Source organism: Hesperophylax consimilis, chromosome 10 (assembly GCF_061612785.1).
Source record: "Hesperophylax consimilis isolate HC1 chromosome 10, BYU_Hcon_1.0, whole genome shotgun sequence".
Lineage (NCBI taxonomy): Eukaryota > Metazoa > Arthropoda > Insecta > Trichoptera > Limnephilidae > Hesperophylax > Hesperophylax consimilis.
Window position 1 is genome coordinate 32,285,644 of NC_142845.1, and position 26,560 is coordinate 32,312,203.

At 33.8% G+C, this 26,560-nt stretch overlaps 1 protein-coding gene and 1 non-coding gene across 6 annotated transcripts in view; one reads left to right on the plus strand and one right to left on the minus strand.

Annotated features, from left to right (window-relative positions):
* Window positions 1-26,560, plus strand: part of HDAC4 (histone deacetylase 4) — a 329,931-nt gene that overhangs the window by 99,227 nt on the left and 204,144 nt on the right. For 2 of the 5 annotated variants that reach the window (XM_089636842.1, XM_089636845.1), the window contains exon 1: window positions 4,760-5,470. The exons of 1 other annotated variant lie outside the window; for it this stretch is intronic. In XM_089636842.1, coding sequence (XP_089492968.1) covers window positions 5,395-5,470 — 76 coding nt within the window. In that variant the 5' untranslated portion in view covers window positions 4,760-5,394. Of the gene's footprint in view, window positions 1-4,759; window positions 5,471-26,560 lie in introns of those variants that run through there. 2 more of the 5 variants (XM_089636843.1, XM_089636844.1) reach the window with 2 other exon arrangements.
* TRNAP-GGG (transfer RNA proline (anticodon GGG)) lies at window positions 396-468 on the minus strand. The gene has a single exon. It is a non-coding gene; the product is annotated as a tRNA-Pro (tRNA).

Here is a 26,560-nt window from a genome sequence, read left to right on the forward strand (position 1 = left end):
ATTTCAAGATCAAGTTCGTGTGTTTTTTTTTGTTCGGTGCTTAGGGCTTCTCTCTGGGTATAATTATTACCTTTTTCATATTGAAAATCGATAGTATCATTTATTTTATTTTACTGGTGAAACAAAAGGTACCCAATTATTCTTTTTGTAGGAGACGCAAATAAATACTCGCATGAAAAGAAAAGTAATGATAGACGCACAAATAATGTGATGTTGATTTATTGTATGTTACTAGCCAAAGCCCTTGTGAAATTGCGGAATATAAAATAAATAAATAAAGTTTTTTTTTTAAATAACTTAATGAGTAAAACCTCAAATTGTAATATTTAATTATTGAAGACAATATTAGCAATTCCTAAATGAATATTTGAAAGAGAAAAATCAGAAAAAAATACGGTCACATCTAGGACTCGAACCCAGGACCCTTGCCTTCCCGGGGCACCGCTCTACCAACTGAGCTAATGGGACCCTATCGCCTTCGGTCATATTTAACTGTATCATACTTCGAATAAGAACTACCGACATTGCCTTCATTTTTCTCACCGCAAATTTTTAATGGCTGCTATCTTTTGTATGATCGTTGCATGTGCGATATTGTCTTCAATAATTAAATAAGTTTTTTTTTTATGTGCACGACCTTAGGTTCTTAGGTTCGTCCGTTAGGATGGGCCACGTGCTGAATATTTTTTTCTTTCTATTATTATTATTTTTTTTTTTAAAAGAAAGACAAACATTCCCGGGTTACGAATAACCTGACAATATTTGAAAATCTCCTACTACCACCACAGTAAGCTGAAAATATTGCTTGTGTTGTGATGGAGAACTTAGCCAGCCGAGGAATTGAACACACTACGCCTGAGTGGGACCCAAGCGCGATGTCAACTCGGCCACCGACCGGTCGTTATGAAAAGAATAAAATAGGAGCGGATCGGGAAGACAGTTGTACAATGTACATACCTGCCTATTTTTTTAAATTTCCATTCCGATCAGCTTCCTGGAAGGCAACTATGTTGACCATTACACCACCAACTAATGTAAGAAAGGCAGAATAAATTCATTATATGGTCTGAAAACTTAAGAATTAAGTTTTTTTTTTAATTTTTACATTACGTGCACATTTAAGAGTGTTACTAAACCAAAATTATATCATCAAAAAATAGTAATTTTGGTTGTATGTGTATGTCCTGCCTAAATCTGGTTCAAAGATATCTAATTCGTTTTGAATCAAAGTATATAGGTGGGTCTCCTCCAATGATGAACGTATTACTAAAATCTCAAATATTTCTAGAGAGAACCCTCGGGAAGTTACTAATTCATCGTCTAGAAAAATAACATCTGCTTATGGTTGAAAAATAGTATACACGAATAGTAAATAATAAATACGCCTTGGAAAAATAACAATACGTCGAGATTTTCATTACCAAAGTACATGTTTTTATTTATTTATTCGCATGGCACTTACACACGAATACTTTTTACCCTCTAAAATCTAAAAGCTTAAAATTAAATCGTTAAGCAAATTATTTTTATAAGCTTTATTTTTAAATCTTGTATTTTGTCTGATTAAATAAAATATGAAAACTCATGTCTAACTGTCAGTTTGACTTTTAGATTTAATTGGACACTTGTGTAGTGTGTAGCTGATTTAAAGCGACTACACTATGTTTATTTTGACAGTGTATTTATTTAAGTCGTATTTCGTTTCCTAACTTCTGTTATTTTTATTTGCGTGACGCCTAAAAGCTTTGCATTGCTTTCGGGAGGCTGTCAATAAATTCAACATAATTTATAAATTAATAATGCACCGGCGCTGCACATCTAATAAACGCCTGCATTCTTGTCTATCTGCTGATGTCTGCTTTCAGTTTATAATGTTTTATCTTGGAGATACCATATTGCAATTACCTGCGAATAATTACTTGTAACTAGGTACATTATATAGATTCCCTTATCTTGACTCAGGAGCTGGGATTACTACACCGACAAGGGCCCGCAGATACTGTAATAGTACACAACTGCTAACCCAAATCGCAAGTGTGCCCCACGGTTGAATTTAGCAGCCACCTCTGGTCTGAAGCCCTGAAATATCTAAACAACCCTTTACAGTAACGGGCTGTCCGTTTGATAGATTTCCCTATCTTGACAAACAAATTGCAATATTTAGAGTGGTATGATTTCCTTGTTTTACCGGTATTACAGTGGAAAGTGCTCCGAGGAACCAGCTTCATTGATCCTATCGACACAGGTGCGTAGTTGGGAAACACGCCAAACGCGCGCCCAACATATGTAGGTACATGTTTGATATTTGTTACATGAGAACGGGTCGTTTCTACGACTCGTTCAACAGCTCGGCTTTGGAAGAATTTGCCGACCTCTGCTTTTCATCCCTCCTAAAACATGGTTCTCTTTAAGATCTCATTCCTCTCCTCAAAATAACCATCCACATAGCATCCCCAAAGATGACGTAGGCCTTGAGGGAAATTATTTTCTTCAGGGCCTCCTGTGTGGAGTTAATATAAAAAAAGGCCCTGAGGGAAATTACTTTCCTCTGGTCCTCCTGCATGGATTTAACGTAAAAAATAACAAACTTCTATAATGTTTTAAACAACTTAACGTTCTCCCAACCTCTTGGAATGTTTCAACTCTGTAACATAACATCAGATGTAGTGGCAAGATTCTGGACACGTTTTTCGATAGCCCTCAGAACTTCACAACATTTCTTGAATCTTAATGTTTACTTGTTATTGTACACCATCATTGGACGGTCGGTATTTATTTATTTTGTAATTTTTTGTGCTACACCTCTGTGTGTTTTGTACATTAATAAACTTAAAATAACCTTTATCGAAATTATTAAAAATCCTTACTTTTCAATGGATGTTATTAATGTTGACTTAATTCGGTATTTATCTATATATCCATTTAAATAAATAATATATATTTGACCTGTGGCAGGCGGACGGCCTGTATTTGATTTGTATACAAATCTGCATTTTTATTCGCACATATTAAATTTTGTGCTTGACCTTCAATACAAGAGGAAGGTTACTGTATTAGTCTGATTTCGAAAAACTCTGTTCGAAACCCGGGCAACGCCGAGGACTTCAGCTAGTGGTTTATATTTTGATATTTGAGAAAGATATTCGAAATTTTATTGCGTATTAAACAATTATCTTTCGTGAACTTTTAAATTATATTGCCAGTATTTCTGATAATGACACATTTGTACCCCGTTTCCTACTTCGTATTCGAAATGCGGCCATTTTTGCATGGGTCAAAAAATAAACAATATTGTTTAAAAGTTGTTAGCTGTTTTTGATTCGGCCATGAAACGATCTAATGGATGTTCCGAGGACGGTGATGTTACTAGACTTGAATTGTGATTTATTCTGCGAAGGAAATAACATTACTACGTACGGCGACGCCGGCAAGGGCCTGGAATTTTATCCCCGACATTATTAAATGTAGTTACTGTCTGGTAGTACCTATGTACCGAGCGCTCGTCTTCTCTGAGATAGACAAAGCCAGATATTTCCAACAAGTCAAATTTGTAGAAGGCGGTGAATGTCGTTTAAATCGAATCATTTGTCAAACCACTTATTTGCGTGGTGTTAAACTATGAATGAATCTATAATATTCTGCTGTGTAGATACGGGGTCGGATAACCTTAGTAAAAATGGCCTACCCGAAGTTGTGTAAATCCAATCAACGCATAAATAAATTATCACAAAACGAATATGGCCCAAATCACTTTAGCAGTGTTTATGTGATTATATTCTGCGACTCCCAATATTTTCACTGTCTCTGGTGGAAAATAGTTTAATTTCCATTAGCCAAGGGAAGGGGGGGATTGAAGGGTTTATTTTACTCTTTTAACACTTTAATCACTTTTTTGAGATGGACAAATCCCGAAATTCTAATAAACCACGATGAACGTGCTTTTTTAGTAATACGTTTAAATTATTAATAAAGTAGATATATATATATATATTTTTTTTTTTTTTTTAAAGAAAGACAAACATTCCCGGGTTACGAATAACCCAACAATGTTTGAAAATCTCCTACTACCATCACAGAAAGCCGAAAATGTTGCTTGTGTTGTGATGGAGGACTTAGCCAGCCGAGGAATCGAACACGCGACGCTCGGGTGAGACCCAAGCGCTATGCCCACTCAACCACTGACCGGTCAATATATTCAATTCATATTTTCCATCAACCTTGTATCAAAGTGTGAAACTTCTCGTTCATCGTTTTTAATTATTTTTAATTTTAATTAATGTGTTTTCTCCTTTGTTTCAGGTATGAAAACCATTTTGTTCTCTATGGTAATTATCGCGAAAGCAATATTCAGGTAAAATAATAATAAAAATTACTTATTTCTCACTACGAGATACTTGCATAATCTGAATAACGCAAGCTTATATATTAAAATACAATTTACTTCACGATTTATGTCACGTTCCTTTAGATATATTTTATGTCTTAACATCACCCTTCTATCAAAACACCCCCAGACACAGTATAATCACTTGTGTAAATTACACCTTTTAAAAACGATGACATAGACATTTTCCATTCATCATTCATTTGGGTACATTTTGCAGGTCCGGGGTTTTGAGGCTCTGCTCTCGGAGGGCGCCTGCGTCCCTCCGCCCCCCGCGCCTCCCATCTCCCTATCAACTCCTCTACCCCGCGAAGCCTTCATCCCCTAGCTGGCAGGCTGTTCCGTCAGTCGGCCGCCCCTACTGTCCGAGGCAGGAGGCCAATACGAAACTCGTTCCCTTGTGCTACCTAACTACCGGTGTTCCACAAGTCCGCGCTTTGGGACCTTTACGATTTGTTTTGATCCTGTCGGGTTTTTTGTCGCGATCTAAAACGTCGTCGCGCTTTAATTTATCTTCGCTCTGCTGTAATTGGTTTATTCATGCTTGATTTCAATATATGTTCATGTTTTAATTGATTCCTTTTTTTCTTGTTTACCTATAATATCTTTTGATTGAACAATACATTAGCAATGTTAATGTTAGTCATGAATGCATGATCCTTATTTCTATTTCAGCTAAATCTAAAGATCTTTTTTTAAATTTTCAAGTTTCTCTATATTTCTTGTTTTATTAAATTGTTTTTTTTTTAACTAGTTTTGCTCGACTTTTAGGCTACAGCTTTCTGCTTAGTTTCTTTTTTGAAAAGTTCGCTTTCGAAAAATTCATCTGAACATTGTGAAAACAGTGAAAACCAGAAAAATAAACACTTCATTTATACAGTGATCTCCTTTAATGTATTTTGTATCGTATTGTGTGACATTTTGAACTTCCCAACTGTGCAATTGCTGAAATCACCCGTGTTTACACTGTGATGAAATAGTGACCCTGAGGTTCAAAACGCTTCCTCGAAATGCTTCAACCAGCTGAAAGGATCCCTCAGGCGGAGGTGGAGTTTGCTAAGCCGAGGAGAATTGAAAGGAAGAAAGGTTCGTTCCGAATATAACATTTTTATTTTATTTATTGAGTTAGTTTATACTAAATTTTACGTGTATAAAAGAATATGTATATGCTTGTATTTCTTTCTTTTAATAATATATCTTTATAGCATGCATAACATTTTTTTTAATCATTCAATCACCCTTTACACATATTTAAAATTTTCTGTGAATGTTAGTTTGAATACAATAACACACAATGATATTTTATTTTATTTTTCATCATTAATCATCAAATTTAGCCTTGTGTTATGCGTTTTACTGCATATTTTCACACGTTTTATTTTGTTTATGTTCAGTATTAACTTGTTTATTTTCAGCCATTTTGTTATATTTTGTAGATCTTCATTTATTTAATTTATTATACTTCCCCGCGGTCTTTAGAATATCCCCGCGTAAATTTGAATTTTTAATTTTAAAAGTCCCATTTTTACAGCTCTCTTCTGACCAGATAGAGTAATATTTTTTTAGAGGCGTAAATATTTTCATGTTGTATTTCTATGTGTCATGGATTTCTATAACGTTGTGATAAATAATTCCAAGTGTATATAATATTAAGTTTGTGTTACGTTAATGTATACCTAATAATATGCTCAAAGCGTTTGTTTTTTATTATTGTCTTAATTTGGAATTGAAAATCAAATAAAATTAGACTGGTCAGTGGCTGTCTTAGCGTATAGTTCCCTCCGAGGTTTCATTTCACTACCTCGGCTGGCAAAGCCTCCATCAAAACACAAGCTACATTTTCCGTTTTCTGCGATGGTAATGGAAGATTTTTAATATTTTCAAGTAATTTGTAACGCTGAATTGATTTTCTTTCTTTAAAAAAAATAACAATTTTTGATATAATTATTATAACGTTTTAAAAGATTAAACATCCCGAATAATTATTATGTATGTTAATGACTCGTGAATTTATTGCGGAAAAGATTTTTTTTAATGATTACTCAAACGTCAACAGTAAATTTAACGAGAATTTCAATTATTAAAAAAGTTTATTTTTTGTACAAAAAAAATATAACCAAATTTTGAAGCCTCGTAGCTCATTGCTTTGCGAAATAGTTACGTGAAAAATTAATTATACAAGCTAGTATTCTCAGCTTATAACTTTTAAAAATACAGAGATTTTGAAATACAGATTCTTTAAAATAAATCACTCATTTCATTAAAATCGTCTCCCCAGTGACGCTATTGAAAAAAACTAGGAAATAACTTGAAATTACAATGAATACTAAGTAAGACGACTGGTTTATTTGTATCGTGTTTAATTTGTAGAACTCCGTTTTAAATAGATATATTTTTTTTATATTCAATAATATGTATGAGTTATTATTGTATGTAGAAAAAATGATTTTATTTATTGCACAGCAGAACAGTTTATAAATAAACCCTTTTCATTAATAAAGACATTTCGTAGATATATATTTATTATCAAGAATTATTGTCTTACAACTTTTTTTAGGACGGATTATTCGATTCTGACAGCAATTTAGGTTTTTTTTTTTTTTGGGATGTTATGCCGTGTTGCGCTAACTCCTTCTTTAGCCGACTTTTCGGACAGCGTTGCAGTGTCCATCATCTTCGGATCTACCGGATCTGCCCTGATGATGGACACTGTAACGCTGTCCGAAACGTCGGCTAAAGAAGGAGTTAGCGCAACACGGCATAACACCCCAAAAACAAACAAAAAAAATGCTTTTGGCCGTGAGAATCTAAAAACTTACCAGCAATTTAGGTGTTTGTTTTGTCTTTTGGAAAACACCCCCCTAAAACTAAGCCTTACAGACGATTGGCGATCACACCCCTCAGTGGAGGCCTGGAAGGTGGCACCGCGGCTGCTGTTAACATCCCTTCCGATCGAGTAAATAATTTGTCCCGAGGGGAAATCTTTTTGCCATTCTATTGGATTCGCCAGATCCTCTCGGGCGCCTCTGACGGAAGTGAAATGAGATATTTGTTTTTATCTTTATTCTCAGCCGTGAGTTGTCAATCAATGACTAGGGAACTTTATTGTTAATGAGTTACAGCTGTTGCAGAGTGTTTTAGATTTTTCTCTCTTGCATATTTTTCAGTTCTTCTACGCTGCATTTTTCGGCAGAGTAATGCGAAAAATCAGTTGCTATAATCACGTAGTTGAATTTTTAAGTCTCGTAGTTAAAATTTTAACCTCTGTCTTTGCTCAGTGCGTTTCAAATTCCATCTGTCGCCTTTTTGAATTTTTCACATTTGGATGAACCCATCAAACATTGATTCTCGGCCCTTTAGTGCCATTTTTTTTAATGAAATAGCTTTCTATAAATTATAATTCAACAATCTTACAAGTATAGCCGTTGTGCTTCACAGTAACGTTGGTGATCACAGTAAAAATGGTGTACATACAGAATGTCCGGTGGTAAAGTGCGTTAACTTCGGGACGTAAAAAAGAATACATGATGGTAGAAGTAAAAAAGAAAAAAAACTTCTTTCGAAATTCCAGTGTTTATTTTCACATACAAACAATTAATCTTTTTAACCTAAAAACTACCTTAAAACGTTTGAATTTCTAAAAAAGTAATGCATCTTTTTTACTTCTACTATCATGTAGAATCACCCCGAAGTTAACGCACTTTACCACCGGACACCTTCTATAAAGAGTTTGCATGTTCGTCTCATACACTCACCCATGTCTCAGCAAAAAATGAGTGGAGAGCTTCGACTTAATTTTGCAATACTTTTTCTGTCTGGATTTTCTAAGAGTGTTCAATTCTTAAACAATCATCAAAACCATGTAAACTAATTGTTGGAATCATGTCCTTAGGAGCTTGAAAATAGAAAATTCAACAAGACGCCATATTTTTCAACGGTTCAATTAAAAAAAATAGGTTAGAATCATTAGTATACCATTTTTTTTAAATCTACTCATTTACAACAACAAATAGATATAGAAGAAATACGTGTTTCCATTTTATCAGTGACTCATAATATACAATACGTTTTGGAACGGCAATATCAACTTGTTGCTTTAATTGCCTGAATATTTTGCTACGCTATTACGTAATATATTGATTTTTTGAAATTGTTAGGTAGATGAGATGTATTTTATGGTATGTAGAGGAACCATTATATCATATTATAATTACTCATATTGCAGGTGTTTCCCTGGCTAGCAGTTTCAGGGCGTTTAAAGGTAAACGTAACTTACCTTATATTATACGCGTTCATAGATGGCGTTAGTTTAATTATTTTATGAAAATTCACTTTTTGGAAGTTATGTTTTAAAATATAAGGACGAATTAATTGTTTGCGCCAGTACATGCGCAATATGAATATAAAAAATAGTTTTGTCCGAGTCACAACTTAATTCTTTTAGAAAGGCATACAAATTCATATTATATCGGTGATTCAATATAATATTGTTTTTGGATGCTTTTCTTGAATGAATTGAGTTTTTATGCTGACAAAACTTGAATGAATTGAGTTTGTATGCTGACAAAACTTGAATGAATTGAGTTTTTATGCTGACAAAACTTGAATGAATTGAGTTTTTATACTGACAAAACTATTTATTCATATTCATATTCCGTATGTACGGGCGCAAAGAAAATTCATGTGAAGCCCGCATACCTAATTTCTACCGATTTATAACAAGTTTCTCGTTAGCTCTTTGGGTTTTTAAGTTCCAAAAAAATGTATAAGATTTTTTTTAAGAACCCGCTAAACTGCCAAAGCAGTTTGTCAGCAGGTCAATTAAACAATATTAATATATTACTAAAGCATACATATAACAAGAAATCACAATATTTAAAATAGATACAGAAGAATAACTTAAATAACTACAAAACAGAGACATATATAAAAAAGATACAATAGAATATCTTTTAACTTACTACATTACAAAAGAATAAAATACAAAGACAGTCAGTCAATAAAACACGGGCAAATTAATATACATATGCATAAGATTATAAACAATATCAGTATAAAAAAGCTTGATCTATAAAACATTTTTTAATTTTATTTTTTAATTCGGTGGTGCAATTTGATTGAATTTTTATGTCCATTGGAATTTTATTAAATATGGTAGGCACAAGATAAAAGAAAGTCCGTTGTCTGTATTTATTTATAATTTTCGGAATGGACATACCTTAATTTCTATTGAATCTTGTGTCATATGCATGATCTACTTTTTGTTTGTATATTGAATCTGACGTTATGTTTTGAAATTTTCTGTTTTTTTTTTTTTTTTTTTAAAGAAAGACAAACATTCCCAGGTTACGAATAACCCAACAATGTTTGATAATCTCCTACTACCACCACAGAAAGCCGAAAATGTTGCTTGTGTTGTGATGGAGGACTTAGCCAGCCGAGGAATCGAACACGCGACGCTCGGGTGAGACCCAAGCGCTATGCCCACTCAACCACTGACCGGTCTAAATATAATTTTAAACCATAATATTCCTCGAACAGATAATACTTTAACTGACTCATATACTAATTTTTTATTTCTTCTTTGTGCATAAATATGTTTGTTTACCAAAAGCTTAGTCATGGAGTTTTGAATTGATTGGATGTAACCTATATTTGTCTTGCAGAAGTTTCCCCAGGACATTATTCCGATACATTTGTAATAATATCTATATATTTGTCATGTCGAAACGTTAATTATATGAAATTCCCACAAGAGAAAAAAATCGCAAAGTAAGCTCCGGAAATTATTAAAAATTGTTCTGTTATTTAATATGTTATAGGCATGCAAAAATTCACAGTGTATCTTTAAATGCAACAAAAGTATTTGTCTAGAGGTTTTGCTCTATTTCAAACTAATTATCTTGTCTTTTATTAAATATTTTCACTTTCAATATTTGCTTAGTTATTATTGTTTTTAAAATATTAGCGCGCTCCTTCTAACATTCGTATTTACATATCTCCCTTTCAAACCATCGTTAAACGCTTACTACGGGGCCTTAATATTTTAAAGCATAACTTGCAAAAAGTGTATTTTCCTAAAAATAATTATAATCATGAACGCCATGCTATCTATGAACGCGTAGATTATAACGTGATGATTACACTAATATTTTAGATTAAAAATAATAATGTTTGTTTGTCTGTCTAACCGATGTCTACGTAAAATCTTACGTTTTTATTTTTTAATTTATGCCTCCCCCCCAGCTTACCCTTTTTAACATTTTTTTAATGTGACACCGCACAAAAGTCCCAACTGCTCACAACCTTCTGGAGCCACTGAGATTATGGCATACCCAATTGGGGTACGTTGTGAGTCTAAAGGTAGTGGGGAGGAAAAGGAGACGAGGAAGAGTGGAGTGGGAAAGTGCCTGGCTATTCAGATCTGGTCACCAAACACGGCCAAAGCCATTTCAAGCAAAGTTTATTCTGAATGGTGGTTTTACACCAAGGCGATACTGAGAGTATCTTCCACTTTGGAACATGCTGCAAATATACTCTATATTTATTTATTATATCAATTTATTTCAGAAAGAAGAATATCAAGTACAATATAATAATTTAACTATAGAAACTACGTAGCACTGTTTTTCTTACCAAAGTTTTGTAATTTTCCTACTATTATATTTGTACATCTTGCATGGTGGATTGTCTATTTTCCACTTTATTTCGTTTTGACAGTGTTTTTGTTTAAGAGGTTGTGTTTTATTATATCTTTTTTTTTGTTTTGATTTTGTTGTTTATTTAGATGTTCTTTGTAAAAAAATAACAAAATAACGTGTAAAAACCCAGCCCGGCGTGATTTTATAAATAAATACATATTATTTAATGAGTTAATTGTGAAATAACACAAAATTTATCAAATAAAATTTAATTGCGCACGCCGGGATTTGAACCCGCTAGCTAGTCGAGCCAGCTTGCTAGTCGAGCCTTGCCCATCGACCACGGAGGCCGTCTAAAGGTTTTATCACTTTATCATTGGTTAGCCAACCAGTTTCGGAATCAATTGTACCCTCTTCAGGGCAGAAAAATACATTAATTAATAGCACATTCATGTTGTGAATGTGTTTAAAATTAGATTAGGTGCAATTTTATCATTTTCCATCACAAATAGTTTACTGAGATATATGAAGCAGCACTTCTGTGTATATATTATCAAAAAGTGTCGAACTGTGATCTCTGGCGCTATGAAATTTTCACAGCTTTTTTCCTATTTCAAGATCATCAAAGCTTTTTTCACATGATTTCCGTCATCAGCAATGGTCTTTAGAAATACCAATTTAACTGCCAATATAGATTCATATTAGCTGGTCACTATATTTAAAAAAAAGATTTCGTTAAAAGTACTCTCCATCGTACATTATTATTCGTGTTCGTTCTTTTGATATTTCAGACCTTTTACATGGCACCTTTTATAGCACAGTTTAGTATCATTTCACTTCAAGTGCGATCTCAATTATTATCACTCCTCCGTTTCATTTCTTTTTTTCGTTTTCTTCTCTCTCCTCTTCAGGTATATCCTCTCCTCTTCCGGTGTCTATGTTCTTCACCGATTATTATTTCACCTCCGTGACCTTTCCAACCTTTTGTTTTATTTTCTGGTTTTCCATTTTGATATCTTCTGAACTTCTTGCCTCTAAATGTAACTTTTATTCGCCGAAGTTGATCCTGTAAATATTATCTTGGGACTACAAAACACAACAATACATTTTAAATAAAATTGTTGCTTTTTCCAGTTTTTTCCCACTCAAATTAAAATACAACAAACTTTATAAATCGCAGCCTGTTAAAAAAAATATTTAAACGTAGTTAAGAGGTTTTTGATAAACTGTGTTTTGCCGACGCTTTAAAATAACATTTATTGGCAAACAATTCAACTTCATATCCGTAATTTTGTTTGTGATTTAAATATTATTAGTAAATATTTCCTAGCTCGTCCGAATTTCAAAACTCGGAACAGATAAACGTGTTTTAAATATTACGCATCTGATAAACAACCATTGTTGTAGGATAAAACACATTTTCACTAAGGTCGCAAATTTTCAGGTCTTGTTTTTTAACTTTCCGAGCTGAGAAAAGTTGAGCTGACCTTCAAATTAAGGACAGAATATGGTTTTCAAATTTCATTGTGCCAGAGATCAGCGTTCGAGGGTTTGTTACTGCTTCATAATAACAATTTTTACTGTCTTATAGTTAATTATATATATATACTCATTTTTTAAAAAGTGATTGCATTTGCATACAAATATGCAAAATATTTATTGTTTCTAAAAAATTTGCAAATTTCATGACTTCAATAACACATACAGTACCGCGCCTTTTTTACATTCTTAAAATTGAAAGAAAATTTCATTTCTTCTCTATAAATGTTTTTCCACAGTGGCGCGTGGAGGTCGACAAATAAACCAGGCAATTTGAAATAAAATAGCGCTCTTTCGAGCCCTGAATCTCGCAATCTAGCCTCACTCCAACTACCCTTACTGCTTACTGGGTAGGCGCAACAACCAGCCACCTTCTGGAAAGGTATAAATCTCCCACCCTCGTCACAATGCCACACGTCGATTGACCACAAATTTCCACTTGGGCTGTCTCTCTCAACTGAGAAAAATGAATATTGCTGATTTATTTAATTCTGGTTTAAAACGAGATTCATTTATTCACCTGCATTTGCCCTGATGATATACGAGAGGCGTATCCAGAAAGTAAGTGTACTGAGGCTCTCACGACCGAATGAATTTTATTTTCGACATGTGACTACACTAACGTGTAGCCTGACTCTTCCCCTCCGCAACGAGACCGGTTCAAGGTCAGTACGTTGAGAAGTGTAAAGGAGGAGGTGGAGAAGTGGACGAAGGAGTTGGCGGGAAACTACTTCAAGGAAGGCATCAAAAAGTATATCCCCCGCTTCACCACCTGCATTGAGAGGAATGGCGACTATGTCGAAAAATAGCTTACATATGTACTACAGTAACCATGGAATTTTTTTGTTTCAATAAAAAAAATTGTAACCTACAAAAATTCAGTACCTACACTTACTTTCTGGATACGCCTCGTATAATGACGAAATACGAAAATATATTTTTTTATAGACACTGGTTCCAAAATCGTGATAATACATTCTTACTTTCTTACTAAAAAAAACAGGAAACCTATCAATTCATTCTTTGAGGACCTGCAGTCCCGTTTTAACCGGATTACGAATAATTTGAAGAGTCTTAATAAGTTAGCCATGTTTGTTTTCTCCTTTGATTTAATTTTATGAGACTTGCAATTAAGACTTTTTAGGTACCCTATCGTCTTCAATTGTATAGGAAAGTAAACCGGTCAGTGGCTGAGTTGGTATCGCCTTTGGTTCCCACGCAGCCGTCGTACGTTCAATTCCTCGACTGGCTAAGTTCTCCATCATAATAGTTTTTTTTTTATTTTTTTTTATTAATAATTTTCTTTTGTTACATGCATAAAAATATAATTACAAAAATCAAGTATTACAAAAACAAGTATTACATTATTAAAATTATTATAGTATTACAAAAAAGCATTTCATTCACAGGTAAAGAAGGTACTATAAAAAATAAAAAAAGGTAGCTTTAAGATAAGAAAAATAAAATGATACAATTAAATAAAAAAATATAATAGAATAGTATGCATATATACCAAAAAAAAAATCCCAGATAGGCATCGCCAGTTCGTGGATATACTTATTTTGTTTAGTGCAGTTTATAAAAAAAATAATTCCGTTTTTACAAAATTATAATTAAGAAAAAAAGGTTGAAAAATAGAAAAATTAAGGATTTGTAAATTTACAAAAGGTAGGATGTTATAGCAGCTAATTATATTTTTGTGTATATGGTAGTGATCCAAGTCTTTATTACATTTTTGTATATGCTGTAAGACGATATATTTTTAGATCTAATTTCTATAGTCTGATAGAGTGCATTGTAGATTTTTGGGGCAATGAAAAAAGCATGTCTCTGCGCAAGCCTAGTTTTGCATAGTGGAACCTCATATGCATTATTTACTCTACTGCTAGAACGATTTTCGTTTTTTGTAAAATGTACATTTCGTGAAAATATATATTTCAGACATTGCATAAAGTAAATTTTTCTTATATCTAAGAGTTTAGCTTCTTGAAATAATTGCAAGGAGGGGTAGGTAACATCTTTTTGCAACATTATTTTTAGTATTAATTTTTGAGCTATTTCTAGCGGCTTAATGTGGTTATTATAGATACCCCCCATCCAATTATTCCATAAGATATTGATGATTGCACCAATGCATGATAAACCAGTTTCATTCTTTTGATCTCAACTAATTATAATCAATTATTGAATTTATTAATGAATATAATTATCAATAACTATTGAATAATAACCTTGGCTTGGTTGGACACAGCTTATTTTAAAAATAATAAAAACTCTTTTATACGTGTTGTGTTATTTACGTGTGTGGCTGATATTCAGCATCTTTTGTGAATGTTTGATTAAGGCCGTCGTCCCATGGATCGGTAAGAAATTGACATGAGCGCTGTACCTAAGATCCTGTGCAGAAAAATAAAGTTCGTGAAAGTAAAGTAACCGTCATCAGCGCCTTTTTTGTTATTTGTTTTTGGGGTGTTATGCCGTGTTGCAACTCTTTCTTTAGCCAACGTTTTGGACAACGTTAGAGTGTCCATCATCAGGGCAGATGTGTGATGCCCAGTGGCCTTTAAAACTGGGATTTATTTATTTTCAGGCTTATGTTTTCATTGATTGTCGGAACGATTCAGGCAAGCGATAAAGTACTTAGGTAACAAAATTATTTTATAAATAATAAGTCTATATTTTATTTGTGTATTTCTTTTGTTAAAAAATTGACGAATGGTGTAATTTTTCAGGTTTAATAATGTTTTTCAGTCAAAATGTTAATTTCTGATCGCCTTTTCAAATGCAATTCTGAGGCTAATGTTTTTTTTTGTTGCAAACACTTAAAGCTTCACAAATACCATAATTATAACATCCCCTTGTTTGTCACAAGTCAAATACAGTCACAAGTCAGATTAAATACAGGTTACGTACAATTAATAAACCAAACAAATAATAATATAAAATTATACATAAGCTCAGTAATATGACAAAAATACTAGGAGAGTTACAGTGATAAATAATATAATTATCTAAACATATTATTTAGCAGTAGCAGAACATTTTTTTTGAATCTGTGTAGATTATCGACGAAAATATGTACTTCAGCACACTCAATCTTATTATACAGTCGATACATTTGGGTCAGAGTGCTAAAATAGGCGATATTATTTTTGAAAATATTCAGGTGAAAAATGCTCTGGTGTCTTAAACAACGGGAATTGGGGACATTTATTTCAATATTGCTAAGACATAATGAGATACCAAGATGGCCGTGGATAATTTTATGCAAACATATTAGATCAGTCAATTGCCTTCTCATTTTAATCTTAGTGTATTAATCTTAAAGTATTCGCGACATGCGTCGTATGATCTAAGATGGTAATGTAGTCCACATTTGAAAGATAAAAGTCTAAGCATTTTTTTAACCGATTCTATAATGTTTTCATACTTGCAATAATGTGGATTCCAAATAGTGTTTCATATTCAAGTTTACTTCTAATTAAGGCATAGTAAAGGGTTAGAATTGATAGAGGATCTTTGAAAGGTTTACTTATTCTGGGAATAAATCCTATCATTTTAAGTGATTTGGACTTAATGTCACTAATATGTAAATCAAATATGAATTTAGAATCAAGAGTAATTCCTAGATCTCTTATAGAAGACATTTTTTTAAGAATAATCTTATTGATGACATAGGTAAAATTCTTTACAACCTTATTTCGAGTGAAGTTTAAAATGTAACATTTTTCAACATTTAAGTGCATATCATAGACAGTACACCAGTTATTTAGTGTATCGAGATCCTTTTGAAGCAAAAGATGATCGGTAACCGACTTTATTTTACGAAAAATTTTAAGATCATCGGCGAAAACAGCATAATCGCAATTTAATTTCGAGCCAAGGTCATTTATGGATATGAGAAAACACAGGGGCCAATATTTGACACCTGTGGTACTCCAGAAGTCACAACTATAGGGGATGATTTGTATCCGTTAATAAGCATATGATTATATCCAGCGCAATAAGTCTCCATGTATTCCTATTTATTAAATAAACAATTAGATTTAACAAACAGCCCCATTTTAAATATATTTTCATTCCATGCACCTATGTTTACCCCCTCTCTCCTACCTAAGTCTTCCACCCCCACCAAAGTTGATGTTCTCTCTCCCTCTTTCAGCTTAACTATAAGTACCCATACACCTCTGTAATTAATTTAATATGTTTTTATTAGCCCTGATGAAGGTTCGGGTTGAACTGAAACCGGTTGGTTATAAATATATACAATAAAGTGGTATTCAAACAAAGTTATTTTATTTAAATTATTATAATTATGTATACCCACAAAGTGTTTGCTACAAGTGAAAAAATATTCCTATTTGTTCTAGTTTATTTAGTAAGATGGAATGGTTAACTTTGTCAAAAGCTTTTTGGAAATCAGTATAAATTTCATCTACCTACTTGTAATATTTCATTAAAAGAATTACACACATAATTACAAAATTCCAAAAGATTTGAGTTGATAGATCTATGAGGAACAAACCCATTTTGCCTAGTGCATAGAATAGGCTTAAAATGTGAAAAAATATTTTTGTATATCAACGATTCAAAAACCTTGGCAAAACATGACAATATACTAATTGGTCTGTAATTTTTTTATCAAAGATTGGTCACCCGATTTGAAAACTGGTACCACATGTGATTCTTTCCACAAGTCAGGGAAAGTTCCCGTAGTTAAAGATGCAATAAAGATAATGAACAGCGGTAAACATACAGAATCTTAATTTATATACTTTATATTTCCTCTATATTTCATACTTGATATATTATTTTTATGTACTGTATATATAATCAACCACCACAAGACGGGCATGTGCCTAGCTCGGTGGTCTAAACATACCTGATAATTGTAAAAACCATGTCACAGAATAAAAAATTAAAAAAAATATATATATATATATATATTTTTTTTTTTAAATGCTTAAGTGTTCTTGTACACCAAGATCAGACATCCAATAATATTACCATGGATATCTCTCCTTAACTTCGCCTACCCCTAGAACTGTTTACAACCCTGATGATTTAGACGATATACCTACCAAAACCACCCACCAATAGCAAAACCTTCAAACCACCCCCTGTCTTCGCAGAAAACCAACAAAGTACTCTGCAGGAGAAATTTCCCTGTTCATTTTTTAAGATCTTTACGGAACGTTCCCCATAGTAACGCTTGTTACTTTTTTTCAGAAAGTTTCCCCAGTTTTCATGTTTTTGAATTATGTATTTTTTTCTATTTACGTTATATTGCTTGATCATTTTCACTTTTTTCGATTACCACCTAAAATTAAAGTAATATTGTTTTAATATTTTAGCTAACTTTTTTGTTTAAAATACTAAACCCCTAATTTGACTGATCCGAACTCGTGCAATAATATATAATGACAAAATGCGAAAATATTATGATTTTTATGATCACGTGTTCCGACTACACGATAATAAATTCCTTTTTTTACTAAATATTTAACAGGAAACCTAAGTATTAATTCGTGAAGGGCCTACAGTCCCGTTTAAACCGGATTACGAATAATTTGAAGAGATTCTTAATAAATTAGCAATATTTTATATCAGTAAATTTTCTCCTTGTGGCAAGTAATATTTTTGAGATGATTTTTCATAAAAACGGCGCAAAACAAATTAACCAATTATGATTATTGTTGTTTCTCACGCAACGGTACCTTGAACCTGGCTCGCTCTTGAGTACCTAGCTATAACTCTCTCGGCCGATCGGCGATCTGGAGATTCCAACCCTATTCGATATTGCCATTGATGTGATTACGCAGGCTTGATATTAGGTACAATTAAATTTATCGAACCCTTGCTTTCTAGGCTAGCTTTTAGCGGGGATGTATCTAGTCGTTTTAATAAAAAGTCCATTTGAAGGCTCCGTCTTACCGTTTCTCTCTTTCTCATAAAGGAGGCATATAAATGAATTAGTGGTTATAAAGGAGCTTTTAGAAGCGGTACCAAAAGAAAAACTCATTGCATTTCTCAGGCAAGTTATTTAGTATCGGGTTTTTGTGGAATTTAATTAAATGGTACAAATACTCATCGGGGTACAACGATGTCTGCGCATTATTCAGAAAGAAATTAAGCCTATTCATTTCGGCTGTTGGTGAATGGTAAGTTATTTGTATTGTGAAATAATCCTGCGTAATGCGTACCTTTATTCAAGTCCACTGAAATTTTAATTGTTTAAATGCAACTACTTATTTATTAATCTCTAAATAGTCGCTTGAAGTCCCGAAAGCCCTTCTGGGCGGAAGGAGAGAGGCTCCTCCGATTACCTCTCACCCCAGTGGATAGGTGGAAATGTGAGTGGCAAACGGCCAACGTGGGAAATGCCCATCTCATACAGGACCCCTCCGAGAAACAGCCTGGGTTCTCATTGCATCGCAAAATCTGGTCCGCCATCAATAGGTTAAGGTGCTCCCATAGCCGCTGTGCCCACATGATGCACAGATGGGGCCTTAAAGAGTCGGCGATGTGTGAATGTGGTGCGGTGCAGGCCACCGAACATGTGGTCAACGAATTCCTCGGCGGGATTGATGAGGTCCACATGGCGACGCCTGAGGCCCTAGACTGGCTCGCAGACCTAGATGTCCCCTTCTGATCCCCCCACAATACGAAAGAAGAAGAAGAATCTCTAAATAGTATATAATAAAGTTGCTATCTGCGTCTGTCTGCTTGTGCGCTTAGTTCTTCTAAACTACGGAACGGATTTCGATGATGTTTTCACCACCATTTAGAGATTTTTTCCGGAAGGTTTACATATATGATATATTTATTTATTTTTATAAGCAATAATTGTTCGCCTGAAACACTCATCCACATTGAAAAAATCTCCTGATAAAAAATACATGACGCCAACGGGACTTGAACCCGTGTCCATTCGATTTCCGGTCGAAAGCTCTGACCACTGAGCTGGTTCGAGTCCCGTTGGCGTCATGTATTTTTTATCAGGAGATTTTTTCAATGTGGATGAGTGTTTCAGGCGAACAATTATTGCTTATAAAAATAATTGTTATCCTTTGTGCTATGCATAAATAAAATCTTGTCTTAAAAACATTAATTTATCAAAAAAATAATAATTGATATATTTATTTATTTATTTAGACGCCGTAAAAGGCTTTTACAATATACATGATTTATGTTTACAGTGGTTCACAGGAGCGAAACAGTATTATGTTAAACAGAATAATTACTGAGAAATTATGTTGAAAATTAAACAAAAATAACATCTGGTATACATAGGTACATTAGCATTTTTATTTTCAATCCATACAGTACTTTAGTATTGAGGTTATTGTTACCTTCAATATTGAATTTGGTTGAATTTGCTGAGAACTAAGAGTTAGCTCTATTGAATCAGGGCTGTCAGTAAGACATCTCATAACAATTTTGGGAAAAATTATAGTTTTAATTAAGTATATAATAAAATTATTAGATAACACACTTCTGTCTGATATCTGATGTAAGTGCATTGTTTAGGTTCTGTGATAACTTATGAATAGAATGGTTTTATGCCTAATAACATTGATAATTACGACAGAGGTATGTTATTATAGCCTTCTTATAGCTATATTCCGTGCAGTTGAACACATCTACTACTTCTGAGAAAGCATTGCCAACTGCATGCAATCTAGGTATAAGGGAGTTTCTAAATGAAGCAGTCCTGATATTGTTATTAAAATTAAAAAGAATTTTGGTTCGAGTGGTTCTAGTGGGTATATGGAAGGTAATTAGGCTTAATATATCAGGGCTGTCTATAATACCATTGATAATTTTAAAAATAAAAGTCAATGCATATTATATTTATAGAAAGTAGAGAAAAGTCGATGTTTTGTAATCAAATCGTAAAAATATATTTTCGGGCGCTACATTGCTGACGCTGGCTAAACCTTATGAGGTACATCAAAATAACATACTACGGAATGTATATCTTAATAGGGCCTACAGAAAAGTCGGCGATCGTATATGTCTATCTTCTGAGGATAACCCCCAACAACGCCAGGTACACTAGTTTATTCATAAAATGGTACGTTACAATTAAGTCCTCCGCCGCTAATCTCACTAGGAAATTCCTGTGTCGAGATGAAGAGCAACACAATTATATTTAATCAAAATAGTAAAGTTCATAATACGTACGTAGATGGATTATATCAAATATGGGGTTTCTACGGTAATTTATGACAAATGCCACGATATGGGTAATCCAAAATCAACATTATCGGTATGGAATCTAGTATGGAATTTTCTTAAATAGATTAAACGAACCTATAATTTTGATATGTTCACTAAGCATATTATAAAGCAACGGAGCTTTATAAGAAAAAGTCCTTTGTCCAAAGGATGTTCTGATATTCATCGGCTGATTCAGAAAAACCCGATCTAGTTTGAGCACTTGTGATCTTTTGCCAGTATCAATGTTGTTGAAAAATTTACAGTTAGCCTGTATTATGTACAACGGCCTTATTGACATAATTAATGAATATAAATAAATTATTAAAAAAATAAAAAATTAATGCACTTACATCAGATATCAGACAGAAGAGTGTTATCTAATAATTTTATATACTTAATCAAAACTATAATTTTTCCCAAAATTGTTATGAGATGTCTTACTGACAGCCCTGATTCAATAGAGCTAACTCTTAGTTCTCAGCAAATTCAACCAAATTCAATATTGAAGGTAACAATAACCTCAATACTAAACTACTGTACGCATTGAAAATAAAAATGCTAATGTACCTATGTATACCAGATGTTATTTTTGTTTAATTTTCAACATAATTTCTCAGTTATTATTCTGTTTAACATAATACTGTTTCGCTCCTGTGAACCACTGTAAACATAAATCATGTATATTGTAAAAGCCTTTTACGGCGTCTAAATAAATAAATAAATAAATAATTATACTTTCACTATATACTAACTGTGACGAATACAAAAACTTTTCTTATGCATTATATATTGAACTACCGTAACTACGTATCACATAAACATTGACGTATTTACCAACATTATTTTATGAATTGACAATCCTTTAAAAAGCCTATTTGTCTAACAGGTGTTTAGATGCATGAATAGAATGATCTTGCAACTTTTATGGCAACGCGCTTGGTATCACTGAATTAGGTCTAGTGGACATACTTTATCGCCCCATTCAAATACATTAATTATTTTTTTAACGTCTATCCTTTTCATAAGCGGTGCTTCATTTTTTGCCAATTAGTATGAATATAACGTGTCTTATATTTTTTTAATGTCATTGGATATATGTCGTAATTATGTGACTAACATTATAGGTTATTTTTATAAATAATTTTTGCTTCACAGATCATGTAATTATATTGGAATCTTTTAAAATAAGACAGGCGACAAAGTGCCTCTCTGTATTATTTGTATTTATTATTTTAATTCTATATTTAAAATGTGCCTACATGTGGCATACTTTTGCAGACCATTTAAAAAATAGAACTATGCACCTTTTTTCAATTTTTCTTGCTTTCACCCTTCAAATTCAAGAATATAGGCCACCATTTCAAATAATAGAGATAGGGACTAGTAATTTTTCACGTAGTAATTACTAGTATGGAAATATTTTCATACATACTTATTTTATTTTCTCAACTTGTTGCGATCGTGGGAAACCTACAATCAGGTTTTTCCTTTTATCCTTTGTGTGGAAACTCCCCTAGGGTGGTTTTGTTCCAGTGTTTCTTGCAAGTCACGAATGGCCTGCCGGTTGAAAATAAATATCTAAGGGCTCTCGCGCACTAGACAGCCAATCTAAGAATTTCTGGCTGCGGCAGCCATTATGCACGCATGATTGCACGGCAGCCAGAGTGAGACAAGGCTTAAGTATGAGGATGCCTTCAGTCTCCGCGCACTTGTCGTAGCAGCCAGGATTTTGTGTTCCGAAAGTAGTTGAAATTTTGTTTGAAATGAATTTCGGTACAGAGAAATTCATTCGAGAAATACGGATCGGTTTTTTTTCTTCTAAAATTATATAAGCTGGCATACGAGATACGAGCATCAGTAATTGTTTTTTTTTTGTTTTCCAATAGGTTATCAAACAATTCCACTGACATTCTTGTATAGTTAAAAAAACGATCTGCGTAGTTACAAATATTCTACAAGAAAAAGATGAATTTAATTAATTCTGTTTGCTTTGCGTTTCTTACGAGACTAAGGCTAGCGCCACACTTGACGGAAATTCCGTCGCGTATCTTCCGCTGGAGTCAATCCGTTACCATACGTTGCAGCCACACTGAATATTCAGTGGCGGATTATCAGTCGACTGCCAACGCTTATACAGCGTGGTCGTAATGTATCCGATAGAAGTGATAGCTATTTATGAGGCATTAGAAGAAGAAAGAAAAAGAAAGCGTAAATATTGGGTTCATCCCATAAATACTCTTTGACTAGAAATTGGGCAATTTCATACCTTGTATATGCAACTAAGAAATTATCCAGATAAAGTATTCGAATATTATCGAATGCCCATACAATCATTTGATGTATTGCTGAATTTAACGAAGGACTATATTACCAAGCAAAATACAAAACTTAGAACGGCTATATCTCTCCCAAAGGCAAACTCTATTTTGCACTTCGATAATAAATCTTTCAGTGTCGAACATCCTGTGCGTTCGTCGTCGCCGCGTGTTATCCGCCGAATGTGGCGCGATGCATACAAATACTTGGAATGCGACTTTGCCGATCTTCCGCCGACGGAAGATCGGTGCGCGGAGGACGGAACAGACGCGAGTGTCGGCGGTCCGCCACGGAGCGACCGATCGTCCGCGACGGAACGACCGATCTTCCGCGTAGTGTGCCCGCTATTTGTAATTTATATGCAATTACATGTATTGGCGTTCCGTCGCGGAAGTTACGCGACGGAATTTCCGTCAAGTGTGGCGCTAGCCATAAGGTAAAGAATTATAATATCTTCCTCGTCCATATCGCTCGATGGATGGGTCCTACTGGCCGTCGTTGGCTGTTAAAACTGGCTGCTCAATATTTCGGAGACCGCAGCCAGGTTGCTTAGTGCGCGGGGGCCTTTAGGCAAGGCCACTGTACTATTATGCCTGTCTTTGAACTTGTGCAGTAGTATATTAACTACTTATTTTGTGTTTTTGTACATTTAACCTACAAAAACGTATACTTCAGAATACGTTTAAAAAATCATTTTTCTGAATATAACTAGCTATTCTGCGGAAACTGCGCATGATATTTTTTATAATATTTTTATAAAATATAAGCTGGTAAGACGGTATAATTTACAAAAACATAATTTTACAAAAACAATTTATGACAAAAATAGAATCAGATGGCGAACATACCAAGAGTTATCTTTTTCAATTACAGAATTATTCTAGCCAATGTAAAAAAAATTATTTTCAACTGTGACAGTGGCTGTGAATAATGAATAATGACAATTTAAAGTGATGGTTTGATGATAATGAGATGATGATTTGTAGAAAAAACATTTTTTTATCAATGACCCAGTCTTAACCTCCTATGCCAACTATCTTTGGAACACTTCAGAAAGTAACATACAATTTATGAAACTTACTTACTTACTGTGTTAGAATTAGAAAACTCATTTTTGTACTCGCTTTTATACGACTAAGAAATGGCTTAAAACTTTTAAAAATTAAAATGGTGTACTTTGCTCTGGTACAGTCGATGTTGCAAGTTTCGTAAATTGCATTGGGAAGCATTTATAAGGCTACCTTGTATCCGATAGTAATAACACAAAGTATATTATAAAAGCAAGAGATTTTCCGACTAGTGAACTTTTTGGTAAATTTTCAGGTCCTGCTGGTTTTAAAAATTTTTTGAAAATATTGTTATCTTAAAAGTATTTAAAAATCCGAACTTTTGTCAACGCGAAGTATAAGACTGGGAATATACATATATGTTCGATTACTTACACAACTTACTTTCTCGAGTACTTACGAAACACGACAGCTGCACAACACCATTACAAATACGTTGGCCAAAAGCTATTGAACGATTTACCTGATTTAATAATGTGTGAGAAAACCTATTCCAAATTTAAAACTAATATTACATCTTTATCGAAAATCAACGGCCTGTTATTTTCGGTTATGTTGCTTATTTTTGTGTTTTTTTTTTCACTTCTTCATTTGCTGTCCAATTTTTCTACTATTTTTAAAAATTGTATTGTACCTTTATTATTAAGTGTTATCAATTAGACTAGATCCCCAGTTACACACGAGAATATTTTTCTACTACGTGGGTGATTTAATTAATTAATTAAGAATGTTTTGTAACATATTATGTGATGGTTAATTAATTAGATATTACTTTACTCGCTTGTCTGGATTTGAAAGGATTGTTTTTATACTTTGGTAACTTTTCACATACCTCCACAGTTTAAATGTTGAAAATTTTAAACTGTGAACCAAAAAAACCTCATTCGGAATTAATTGTTTTTCAAATAGTCGAACGGTTTTTCCAGTATATTCCACTCTTCATATTCTACGTAACCTTACGTATTGTTAATTGCCATATCTCTTACCGGCCAACAACTGTCGCGCGTCACCTGTACACGTGTACAGGTCTACTGTACAGTAGGTAAAGTCGGTACACGGTGCCTTCAAGGTCGGCATTTCCATAATAAATTGCCTGCTTCCCACCCGCCGGCATCGGCGAGTCTATTTTCTTTTTTAGCTGTGTTTACTTTGTCGGTGAATGCTGCAGTATGACTCATTCGTAACACGTGTTCAAAGTTCAGATTTTAACTAACTGTTAAACAAAAATTCCGTTTGTTTGTCCTGCTGAAAAAAATCCTAGATACCGTTTAGATAGCCGTTTAGATACCATTGCAGAGCCTTTTCTGTCGTCAATTTCATGTTCAACTAAAGAGAGATAATAAACTCCGAATAAGATATAACAACTACCAAAGAAAAATACAACACGTCGTTTTAATTATTCAAAATTTTAAAATTTTGTAAAAAATTGGTGTTGAAAAACTAGCACAGCCGGGTAGTTAGTATTTTAATTCTTATTTCCTTGGACGTGCAAAGCTTCACAGTCTCTAAGGATTGCGTTACTACATTCGTTAGTAAGTTAACTTTTATTTTTATTCTCACCACATCCCTCACTGGTATTATAACTAACTACACGGTGGGTAATAAGTAATTAATAACTGTTGCCGCTGCTGGTGATGGTAGTGTTAATGTGTGATGACTCCCGTTCTGGCGAGCGGCAGCGATTAGCCGCGGGAAACCCCCCTGTCCTGGGAAATTTCCTGACTCACCGCTAGTCTACCCTCTCTTTCTGTGTCTCTGATGTGGTGTGCCAACGCGCTTCCCGAGCACAGCGTCGTAGGCAGGATAGCGGGAATGTTCGAAATACATTGATACAGGGTAGACTAGAAAGGATACGGTTCGATTACCGTCGACTGGATAAGATGCGGATTGGTTAGGGTAGGCTAGATAGGATACAAATTCGTCGTGGTAGATTAGATAGGATACGGATAGTTTAGGGTAGACTATTTAGGATACGGATTGGTTAGAGTAAATGACAGGATACGGATTGGTTTGGGTAGATGACAGTATTGGTCAGGTGACTAGATAGGATATGGATGGCTTAGGGTAGACTAGATAGGATACTGATCAGTTAGGGTAGACTAGATTGGTTAGATAAGACTAGATAGTTAGGGTGGACTAGATAGGATTGCGCATTGCTTAGGGCAGACTTAATAGGATACGGATTGCTTAGGTCAGACTAAATACCATAAAAATCTACAATTCGAAAGAAACATACGTTCGCGAAATCTTCATGGTTTATGGTTAAAGATATTCGACATTCTCATGTTGTCTTTTTTTATTTTCATATAAGACGTGTGAGATGGAAGATTTTTATGAACGTGTTTACGACGATAATCGGTAACGTGACCCTAATCATCCATAGAATGCTA